The sequence below is a fragment of the Cololabis saira genome, chromosome 14 (genome assembly GCF_033807715.1).
Source record: "Cololabis saira isolate AMF1-May2022 chromosome 14, fColSai1.1, whole genome shotgun sequence".
Taxonomy (NCBI): Eukaryota; Metazoa; Chordata; class Actinopteri; order Beloniformes; family Belonidae; genus Cololabis; species Cololabis saira.
Window position 1 is genome coordinate 35391913 of NC_084600.1, and position 12499 is coordinate 35404411.

A 12499-nucleotide genomic window follows, 5' to 3' on the forward strand; every position below is an offset into this window, starting at 1 on the left:
ACACATCTGATCCATATGTGCATTTGCTAATTTATGTGTAAGCATTCACACAACACATGCCAAGATGAAATGACAACATTACAGTCTGGATGACAACACTGCATCTGCGTGCATCAAATATACAGGAGCATCATTAATCTGCGATGATGATGGTTTGGCGCCTCATTAACAGGAATAATGTTGAATCCATCTTCCTGATGGCTCAGTAACACTGAGGAGAACAGGATCGCTTTTGTTCCCGGAGCAGCAGCAGAACCTGCAGAGCTAGTCAGATTTACGGCCGCAGGTCTGCAGTGTAAAATTACACGTGACGACAAAACGCTCACAGGCATTAAAATATCGAGGGGGGAGTCACTGCAGAATTAAAATGATTGCTGTAGAAGTCGTTTTATGGGGGGAAATAAAAATGAGGGAAAGACATACCTCCAGATGAGGACAGTATCAAGTCATTACTGTCGTCCTCGTATGTGTACAAGGCCCTGTGGAAACACAGAGAGAAGAGCGTTCATTAGTAACGGTGCAGCTTCTGAGGAAGTGTGTCCACTTGCCTTCAGTGGTGAAACCTCCGTAAGTAAGTGTGACGGAGCTGTCGCATCTCGTCCTGCCGCTAAGGAGATTATTCGGTTTGATTAATGAATCAGATCGAATAATCTGCATGGATTAGAAAAACACAGACACTTTGAATACCCTGATCCTGAGAACACACAAACAAACATGCACTGACATAATTGAACCTTCAGCTTTAGCTGGACTGCGGTCCGTGTACTTCGCGGCCATCCGTTTTTTGTTTTGAAATGACAAAATAAAAATAGAGAAATAATCCAAAATAATCCGTTCCCCATCGTTTGTTTTGATAATAAAAAAACGGATAACGGATAACGGTAGGGCTGCACGATTCTGGACAAAATGAGAATCCCGATTTTTTTGCTTAGAATTGAGATCACGATTCTCTCACGATTTTTTTCCAATATAAAATTTATTGCACTTATTACTTTAACTTTGCAACAGCTGAACAAAAATATAATAACAATAAACATCTCTTGTCTTCTTTACACAAACCTTTGAATAATTTAAACAATAATAACAATTTTGAACAATATTTGTTCCTCCCTGAGTTGAACACCCTTTCAGAAAGGGGACTTGTAACAGATCCTGTAGTTCTGAGGCAACACATGATTCCTCTGGCTGGGATGAATCCCCCATTGCCTTTTGCTGCTATTAAGAAGCTGCCGATACAAAAGGTAAACGTTACAAAAAATATGATGGTGCCTGATAAAAGACTGGCATCAACTTTGTAACAGCTGACATTGAACATAAAAACAATAAACATCTCCCTTGTCTTTAAATAATTTAAACAATAATAACAATTTAACAATATTTGTTCCTCCCTGAGTTGAACATCCTTTCAGAAAGGGGACTTGTAACAGATCCTGTAGTTCTGAGGCAACAAATTATTCCTCTGGCTGCTTTTTGCTGTAACAGCTGACATTGAACATAAAAACAATAAACATCTCTCTTGTCTTTAAATAATTTTAACAATAACAATTTTAACAATATTTATGTGATATATGTGTCAGGTGATGAGAAAGGTAGATGTTTCTCCAAATGTAATCCACAATCATTAACAAAATATAACAAACATGACAACATGATAGTTGACATGACAGGACTACAACAACCTAGAACATAGGCCTAGTCCTTTTTTTATGCAGCCATCTTTAAAAAAAAAAAAAAAAAAAAAAAAAAAAATTCTTTTTTTTTTTTTTTTTTTTTTAAATCGTCGTCATTTGGAAATGAGATTGCGTTCAAGCATGAATCGAGATCGCGATTTTTTAACGATTAATAGTGCAGCCCTAGATAACGGATAACGGATAACGATCCGTTTTCCGTTTTTTATTATAAAAACAAAAGATGGGAAACTGATTATTTTGGATTATTTCTCTATTTTTATTTTGTCATTTCAAAACAAAAAATGGATGACCGCGAAGTACACGGACCGACTGCAACCTTCAACATCACTTTTTAAAAACGCGCACAAAAACCCGTTCCGACCTCCAGGTCTAAATGTGCGCCAGCGTCCAATTGGTGAAGTGCACACATCTGCCCATGCACACCCCTGAACCAAGGTCAAATGCAGGTGACAAGAGATTACAGTTTAGTCTGTGTGTCCAGATTGAAACTCTTTCACTGCCAGCAGGAAAAAAAATAGAGAAAAAAGAAATCCATTAATCTGTAGATCAGGTTGAAAGTATTCCAACAAAAGCGCGAGGCGCAGCGGAGCCGCCGTTGCTTTGACACTGACACCGCCACTGCAGTTTGTCCCACGGTGGCGCCAGGACCGTCTCCGCCATCGCACATCTGTTAAACTCCTGCAGTCAGGATCACGCCCTCGGGCTCTCTCGTATTTTAGAAAGGCAGAAACTCATTTTCATCCAGCTGTCCATGAGGCTTAGATGCTCAGCCGCACGCACAGCTGGTTTTATCAACTTATCCTTTGACAGTCATGTGAGAAATGTGAGAAATACTGAGTTTTACATATCAGGTTATTCCTTCCTCGTGGATATAAACGTGAACAAAAGGTGGGATTGCCATGGCAACACTAAACTTCAGAGCTAGTGCTTCTTCCCAGCCATCTCCTCTTGCTCTACCGGGAGATACGGATGCATTATCAAGCCAACTGAGAATTATAACACAAAATTAAATATTATAAAATGAGCACATTTTGCTTGCAAGCTTTTTTTTAAATGTATACACAGCAAAAATGTTTTCAAGTGACATGTTGAGTGCCGTACCACATGACTATCGTGACTATCGTGACAATTAATCTCCAATTCCATGCGTCACAAAGTCGAGGTTTAGTTCCTTTAGCTTGGCTGCTTTTCATGACTTGGTAGTATTTAAATAAAAAAATAAATAATTTTTCACAGAACAATGTCATTGTTTTTAATAAAGTCTCATTCTTTGTCATGAATTCTTTTTAGCTTTCTGATCCTTGTATGTTTTATGTTTGTTTGTTTCTTGTTTTGATATGTTTTTATTTTTTTTGTAAAGTTACTTGTCCTTGTATGTATTTTCTTTTATATGAAACTGAATTTATTTTTCTGCTGCCATCTTGACCAGGACTCCCTGGCAGAAGAGATATTGTATCTCAATGGGACTTTCCTGGATAAATAAAGGATACATAAAAATAAATACAAGTATAATGAATTTCAAAAAGCTGAAATGGACTTGAACCTGCAGTGAACTGTTTGCAGTCTCTGTAAAGTACATTTACACGTTTTTTAGTTGTAAACTGATTTGAAGGGGATGGCCGAGGCCTGAGTCCCTCGACCCCTGCACAGGAGATCCCACGGCTCTTTCCCTTTTCTACACCCCTCTCATTTGAGCGAGAGGTTGCAGGTAGGAGTTAAAAGTATATAATTATGGTTCTAAATTAAAATACATGGTATTGCCATGGATTGTGTCACTGCTAAGTTTTGTATCACATGTTTTTCTAGAGAGGCAGAGCTGCTGGAGCTGTGGCTTCTCTTACCAACTGTTTTGGTTTAATTCTTCAGCAGGAAATTTCCACTTCCATAAACTAATCAAGAAGCATTTGACTAAAACCATCAAAAACCCTCTCCTACCTGCTAATCAGTTCCCCGTCAAAGTACATCTTGTGTATATCTCAGGCTTTCAAAGAGCATCAGTATTTGACTCCATGGGGATGAGAGCATATAGGCTTTATTAAAAACCGGGAATGATATCTAAACTTTTTTAACCACATATATAATGATGATTAGGGCTAGGGATCGATTCAAATATTAAGAATCGATTCGATTCCAATTCTTAAGATTCAGAATTGATTATCAAGATTTGATTCGATCCAATTCGATTCGATCCGTTATTGATTTGGGTTACTGTTAATAAAACTGTTTTTTCAGCTGTTGCATGAATTATATGACTGTCTAGTTATGCAACATATTACTACTAGTATTATATTGAGATTCAACAGCAAGTATTGGCAGATAATGATGCTGTAAGGACCAGGCCGAATTATCAAACAGATCCAGGGCAGCAAACAGAGGAGGAAAGAAATCGCTTTTATTTTTTCCCCATTTATGAGAATTTGGTCTTTAACATTTATGCAAATGTAACCCCAAGACAGTATATAAAGCAAAGAAATATAGACGATTTATGCAATTATAACTGAAAACTTTAATGTTTTCATACCTTTAAACATATTTGAAGGCATAAACATGGCACCAGTTATTCTCGTGTCCAACAAAATATTCCTTTTTTGGGCATAAACAAAAAAGTACCAAAAGTTGTCATGTAATGATGAATTTTTTTTTATTTTTTTTTATTGATCTTTAGACATATGAATCGATTTTTAGGAATTAATATGAGAATCGATTTAAAATCGGAGAATCGATCTTTTCAACACAGGCCTAATGATGATATAATGTCTTGAATAACTTTAAATACAATAAAAAGGGATTTGTTGTTTACTGGTCAAATTTGTGCTTTCCTTTTTCACAATGACTCTAATCTGCGTGAAAATGAGATATCCAAGTGAAGGGTGATTTGTTGATATCCTGACGCCTGTTGCTGGTATTAAACTGTGTGTGTGCACGTGGTGGGGATTACCAGCCAGGCTGAGCCCACATGATGTCACTGTGTTTCAGATGGAAGCTTTAGTTTGGCTGCTGTCTGACTTCCTGCTGACCTCAGCTCGCCTCCCTCCACGCCGTTTTACACAGTCACTCTGCATATTCTCTCCCCTCGCGCGCTCTCTGCTCAAAGCATCAGCAAAAGCCCCCTTTGTTCCACTCAGCTGTGTGTCTTCAGTCCTCTTTATCCTCGCTTTTGTTTTCTCACCAAAAAAACCATCATATTGGGTGAATGCAGTCAGCAAGTGGACAGGAATGTATTTACACATGTACGTGAAAGAAAGTAAACACATTTTCAGTGCTGATCTTTTTAGTATGAGGACAAAATAAAATGTCACCTGGACTTTACCTTTTCTTAAAATTAGGCAAATACCCCATAGATGAACATCTACAGGACTGTCTCAGAAAATTAGAATATTGTGATTTTCTGTAATGGAATTACAAAAACAAAAATGTCATACATTCTGGATTCATTACAAATCAACTGAAATATTGCAAGCCTTTTATTATTTTAATATTGCTGATCATGGTTTACAGCTTAAGAAAACTCAAATATCCTATCTCAAAAAATTAGAATATTCTGGGAATCTTAATCTTAAACTGTAAGCCATAATCAGCAATATTAAAATAATTAAAGGCTTGCAATATTTCAGTTGATTTGTAATGAATCCAGAATGTATGACATTTTTGTTTTTTTTTTAAATTGCATTACAGAAAATAAAGAACTTTATCACAATATTCTAATTTTCTGAGACAGTCCTGTATTTAGCAGAAGTCACCACTAATCTGTAGCTTGTAGAAGAAGTTTAGCAGAAATAGCTGGACTTAATCAGACTCCCCTCAACACCTTGTTTCTTTTCTTTTCCAGTCCCTCTGTTTTGCATTTGCTGGTGTGTTTGGGATCATTGCCCTGTTGCATGACCCAATTTCATCCAAGCCTTAGGTGTCTGACAAATAGCCCCCAAATTTGACTCTAGATTACAACATACAAAGGAATTCATGGGCAGAGTGCCCTTGTCCAAATCAGCATCCCTCCACCTCCATGCTTGGCAGATGCTGTTAGGTGTTTGGGGATTTCAGCTCTCCAGCAGGAGTCAGGTTAACTGCATCACTCCCTGGTGGATGGTTTCAGTACATGTCAAAAGCCACACCTCCTCCAGATTAAATAAACAATGTAACAGAAAAGCACATTTTCCACTCGTATTGGGGCTGGGCGATATGGACCAAAATTCATATCTCGATATTTTTCTAGCTGAATGGCGATACTCGATATATATTGATATTTTTCTGTGCCTTAATTGGGGTTTCCCCCAAAGCATTATAGCATATCATCTCTGTTAGCTTCATTTTTTTCTGAGGCAAACCCTTAAAAAAACAGTTAGTTTTAATACAAAGCCTCGTGCCAAATGTCACACAGGTACCTTTGTTAACAGAGGTCTGCACAATATCAAAATGTATAAAACAAATGAAATAAAAATAAACTGCCTGCATATATAGAATAAAAATGCTTCTTGAATAAAATAAAACAAATATCCCTTTCCTGCATAACAATTACATTAAAATACACTGTGCAATTAATACAATGTAGACAGTAACAGGCAGACTTTTCCACTGAGGTTGACAGTTGTGCAAATAACAAAACATTTGTGCAAATCTCAAATAAAACATTCAAGTCAATTTGTCACAAAATAAGATCAAAATCATTAAAAAAAAAATGTAAAAAAAAAAAAAGATTTTTTTTTTTTTTTTAAATCGATATAAACGATATTGTCTCGTACCATATCGTGTTTGAAAATATATCGATATATATTAAAATCTCTATATAATATATCGCCCAGCCCTAACTCATATCATATTTTGACCTCACGTTTGCAAAGTTGGAGGTTACAGTGATGACTACTACGACGAGTACTGCTACTTCTACAGTAACTAAAGTAACAAAAGCACGGAAACGCCTCCAGCGAGAAAGTCAGGAAATGAAAAGATGGCAAATATTTTTTTTTTTTTTTTTAAATAGCTTAGAGAAAAGAGGATGAGAATGAAAAGGAAGAAGTGTTTAAGATCAAGAGAGTGATAGAGAATGAGTGAGTCTTGGTCTATAAATAATTCCCTTTAAAGCAGACAGCTGTTTATTATTCATATAAAGTCCTCGTGACCTAGAAACATCTCTGAGCGTGTTGGTGTGAGTGCAGCTGAGGGGGAAGAGACGGAGAGAGACGAGAGGAGAGAAGAAAGAAAGAGAAGACGGGGGGGAGATGAGATGGGATGAAGGTGAGACAGGATGAGGAAATCAAGGATGGGAAGGAGGAAGATGAGTGGACAAAAAAGAAGATTGCAAAGGGACGAAAAGTAAAAAAAAGGAAAAAAGGGGAGTGAAGGAAGAACAAGCAGAAAGACGGCATGAAACGTGAGATGAAAATTGGAAAATTCAGTTAATCAACTTATAAGATTCAACCCAGAACATCTTCATCAGCGAGCTGCCTCTGTCTCTGTACGTCCAATCAGAGCAAAGGTCTGGCCCCAAACAGTCACATTTACACCGTCACACACGTCCAGTCTTATTCAGAGCAGTGTGAACGACGGACTGCCCTTTCCGTTCTTACGGTGGGTAGAACGGTACACAAAGGACAGTTAGCTCACTGACAAAACCTGAGGAAGGAGTTCAACCATGCCGTCAGCAGACACTAACCCGATGAGACACCAAGTACCTGCCTCCCTTCAGTGTCTGTTTCATTTTATAAATCCTCTGAGCTGTGGCCTACGGTGAGCATTTTGTAAACTTTCAATTCATTCACGTTTACACGCATTTGGACAGTACTCGAGTTGAGGGTGGATGGCATCCCCCCGGAAATAAAAACGGTCAAAATCATCCCACCTGTAAAACTGCCATCCCCTCTTTCCATCCCTTATGTCATTTCATCAATGAATGTGGTTTAATGCTATTTCAACATTTAGAGTCATCACCAGAATAATAACACCAGAAAAATAACTTATTTGACAATTTTCACCTGTTTCAAGTAAATTTTCACTTGAAATAAGTAGGAAATTCTGCCAGTGGGATTTATCTTCTTATTACAAGCAAATAAATCTTGTTCCACTGGCAGATTTTTCTACTTATTTCAAGTGAAAATCTACTTGAAACAGGTGAAAATTGTTGTTTTTTCCAGTGATGAGTTTTGTTTTAAGTGTAATGAGATTTTTTTTAATAAAATTAGAAATTTAACTAGAAATAAGACAAATATTCTTGTTAAGATTTTGAGTTTTTGCAGTGATCCATTTTACTTATCCTGTGAAGGACAGAGTCATATTGATAAGTTCAGAAAACTGTTTTTATTTTTTGTGTTTTGATGTATTTGATGTAAACCCAGTGGATATTTAAAGCTTACAGAAGGCTGCATTTAACTGCTGCTATGTCATTCCTGCAGTATTTCTGCAGGTGTTTTGGTCAGTGCTATTATTTGTAATATATTATATTGTAATATTATATTGTAATATTATATTTGTAATCAGCACAAATTATCTGTCCCCATATGATAAAATCCACCATCCCCCCTGATTTTCTTTTACAACTAGAGTACTGCGTACACCTTTCTTAAGATCTCAACCCAGCATTTCATTCAAGTTGTGGTCTAGATTTGAGAAGACCATTGCAACACCTTGAATTGTTTCTTCTTTTTTTTTTTTAGCCATCCTGTTGGCTGCCCCGTCCAAGCCTCAGCTATCAGACAGTTGACCTCACACTTGACTCTTGAATACCTGACATCCGGAGCAGTTCACAGGTGACTCAGTCACTGCAGTGTCCAGGTGTTGTGGCTGAAAATAAGTCCACATCATCACCCCTCCACCACCATGTTTGACAGCTTTTATGAGATGTTTGTGCTGATGTGCTCTCTTTGCGTTTAACTTATGCATCATGAACAAACATCTTTTGCTCTGATGATACTCTGAAATCCTAAACTGTGCTACCATGTTTTTATAAAGAGAGACAAAGCTTTCTCCTTGCAGCCCTCTCCAAACAACCCCTACCTGCCCAGGCGTTTTCTCAACTATGGTACAATTTCACATTTAATACACACATAAAAGCCAGTTGAGTCTCTGATGTTTGTTTCTCTTTTTTCATCTGAGCATTGTTCAGTCTGACCTGGGGAGCCTGTTGGGAAGATTGTTAACTCTTATCCTTTTGTGAAAAATCTTTTTCAGTGTAAAATGATGAACTCCAAGTTGTTTGGAAATGGCCATATAAACTTTATCAGAGTGAGGAGCTCAATAGATCAAGATCAATAATGATGTCTCCTTCAGATGGTGAGGTCACCCTAAAAACATAATCTGCTCAGCATCTCTCCCCGTCTGATATCTGGATCCGAGGAAAGAAAGGACAGTTTTACCAAGCAGGGACATTGGTTTGTGGAGGGATGTATCTTTCTCCCATCTGGTTGAGGTGCAGGCTTCCGAGGGCAAAAAAACTTTTCTTTGTTCCAAGTGCAATAAAACCAATTAATTACAGGACTGTCTCAGAAAATTAGAATATTGTGATTTTCTGTAATGCAATTACCGTACAAAAACAGAAATGTCATACATTCTGGATTCTAGGGCTGGGCGATATGGACCAAAAGTCATATCTCGATATTGTCTAGCTGAATGGCGATACTCGATATATATCGATATTTTTTCTGTGCCATAATTGGGGTTTCCCCCAAAGCATTATAGCATAGCATCTTTGTTAGCTTCATTTCTTTCTGAGGCAAACCCTTAAAAAAACAGTCAGTTTTAATACAAAGCCTCGTGCCAAATGTCACACAGGTACCTTTTTATTAACAGAGGTCTGCACAATATCAAAATGTATAAAACAAATAAAATAAAAATAAACTGCCTGCATATATAGAATAAAAATGCTTAAAATACACTGTGCAATTAATACAATGTAGACAGTAACAGGCAGACTTTTCCACTGAGGTTGACAGTTGTGCAAATAACAAAACATTTGTGCAAATCTCAAATAAAACATTCAAGTCAATTTGTCACAAAATAAGCTATATCAAAATCATAAAAAAAAAAAAAATTTAAATCGATATAAACGATATTGTCTCGTACCATATCGCGCTTGAAAATATATCGATATATATTAAAATCTCGATATATCGCCCAGCCCTACTGGATTCATTACAAATCAACTGAAATATTGTAAGCCTTTTATTATTTTAATATTGCTGATCATGGCTTACAGCTTAAGAAAACTCAAATATACTATCTCAAAAAATTTGAATATTCTGGGAATCTTAATCTTAAACTGTAAGCCATAATCAGCAATATTAAAATAATAAAAGGCTTGCAATATTTCAGTTGATTTGTAATGAATCCAGAATGTATGACATTTTTGTTTTTTTAATTGCATTACAGAAAATAAAGAACTTTATCACAATATTCTAATTTTCTGAGACAGTCCTGTACACTGTCAAAAGTATTTTCTAGTAACACGCTTAACACTTCATTAGCCACCGGTTTATTTATCTACTATTTTATCTACCTGCAGCATGAACACCTGTTGACACATTTATACCTCTTTGTTGGTTGTATCCAAGCTTTCTTGTGTCTACATGTTGTCACTACCACTGCTGCAAACCACATTTTCCCTGAGGGACAAAAAAGGTCTGACCCGAACCCTAACAGAGGAGAAAATATTACAAAACCGGCTCCTTTACAAGGGTCGTCCTACATTTGGTCCAATCAGATAATTCCTTCAGCAAACGTCTTCAAATGCTTTATTTATTCTTTTTTTTCCTTCCAGATTTTCTGCAGCAATGATATTGTTTCCTTATTCCTTTTCACAAAGTCCACGACCTTATATTTTTGTTGTGACTCAGTGAACGATACACATGAAAACAATGTGAATCACAAATTACAGCCATCACTATTTGTTGACCCATAAATAAACAAAGAAAAAAAACAACACAATGTGCAGTATATACTGTAGGCTATAAAAATCCATATGTGTGTGCACGTGTGCCCACGCTGCGTTGCTGCTTTTGATTATTCTCTAAACTGGAGGTTGAGCAACAGCTTTTCACTGATCTGTGCCATGCAGCGCAGCAACTAAACAATATCCTGAACATTTGGAGTATTTTACTCTGAAACCGCGAGCTACAGTTGCAAAAGACTGATATGCAGTGTCATTATTAAAGTGGCACTAAGAAAAGCTTTAGAGAGGAAATTTACAAAACTATCTTTAAAGTGAATTTCCTTCTTCTTCCTCAGGTCTCTTTCATAGAATCCATTAATCTATCAGCAGCTAAAAATATCAGCTTCACTTCTAAACAAATAACCAGCCGCTTCCCTGTAACACGTGGAGACTGTTGACCCGAGTCACATTGATGCATGTCAGCATTGTTTGGTTGATGATCTGCTCCTTTAAATTCTGAAAATAACCTCCAGAAGGAACAGGACAACCTGGAGTGAATGACCAGGTACGTCTCACAAACATCCTGTTTCCCCATTAAAGAGATGTACAGGACAAGCAGAGAGGACAACCGTTCAATAAAGGACCCAACCCCGACCCCCACACCTACAGAGAGGCTCATCATGGCAACCGAGCAGCATCCCCCATCAATATCTCAGTAGTATGTGACGTTGGGGGAGGGACAATGTAAAAATGTGATACAGGAGAGCTGAGGAGGAGATCACACACATCTGTGCAGCTGTGACTCACACCTGAACTCTAACCCTCACATTAGAGCTCGTCCTCACCTGAACAGCGAGCGCTTAACAATGACGGGGCTTTCCTGCTGTCCTCATGATGTGACGTAATTAAGTCCTGCTATCCCATCCAAATCTCTAGACCACACACACTCTCACGCACACATGCAGGGTCAAGTTTCCCAAATGAACAATAAAATGTAATTTTGATCGACTTATCGATCTAATTTCATGTGAGTGCTAGGAGCGCCGTACTGACTGCTGCAGAACTGGGCCCAACTCCATCTAAGCTTGAATGACACTGTATTAAAGAGAGGCTGTCCAGTTCATAGCTGACTGGAGATGGATTGGAGGAGGTTCACATGACCACAATTAGAGTTTTGAGGGAACTATTGTCAGCCAAAAGAGTTGATTTAAAGGTACTCTATGTAGGGCTGCACGATTAATCGTTAAAAAAATCGCGATCTCGATTCATGCTTGAACGCAATCTCATTTCCAAATGACGACGAATTTTTATTTTTTTTTATGTTTATTGTTTTTATGTTCAATGTCAGCTGTTACAAAGTTGATGCCAGTCTTTTATCAGGCATCATCATATTTTTTGTAACGTTTACCTTTTGTATCGGCAGCTTCTTAATAGCAGCAAAAGGCAATGGGGGGTTCATCCCAGCCAGAGGAATAATTTGTTGCCTCAGAACTACAGGATCTGTTACAAGTCCCCTTTCTGAAAGGGTGTTCAACTCAGGGAGGAACAAATATTGTTCAAAATTGTTATTATTGTTTAAATTATTCAAAGGTTTGTGTAAAGAAGACAAGAGATGTTTATTGTTATTATATTTTTGTTCAGCTGTTGCAAAGTTAAAGTAATAAGTGCAATAAATTTTATATTGGAAAAAAATCGTGAGAGAATCGTGATCTCAATTCTAAGCAAAAAAATCGTGATTCTCATTTTGTCCAGAATCGTGCAGCCCTAACTCTTTGTATAAATACCACTCCAGGCTACTTGGGGGAAGCACACCACAAGAAAGTTCATGTGTCAGCACTGGTATGAGACAATGAAGTGCACATCTGGCACCGGCGTTTGGGGCCAGGCCCCACCAGGTCCCCGTGGAACACAGTTACGATGGCCCCATACCGAGAGCATTCAATTCAAATAT

The 12499-nt window shown here is 37.5% G+C and overlaps 1 protein-coding gene across 4 annotated transcripts in view; it reads right to left on the reverse strand.

Moving 5' to 3' along the window:
* The window catches only part of LOC133460048 (drebrin-like), a 165144-nt gene that overhangs the window by 40452 nt on the left and 112193 nt on the right, over positions 1-12499 (reverse strand). For all 4 annotated transcript variants that reach the window (XM_061740546.1, XM_061740545.1, XM_061740544.1 and 1 more), the window contains exon 2: positions 424-479. In XM_061740546.1, coding sequence (XP_061596530.1) covers positions 424-479 — 56 coding nt within the window. The remainder of the gene's footprint in view (positions 1-423; positions 480-12499) is intronic.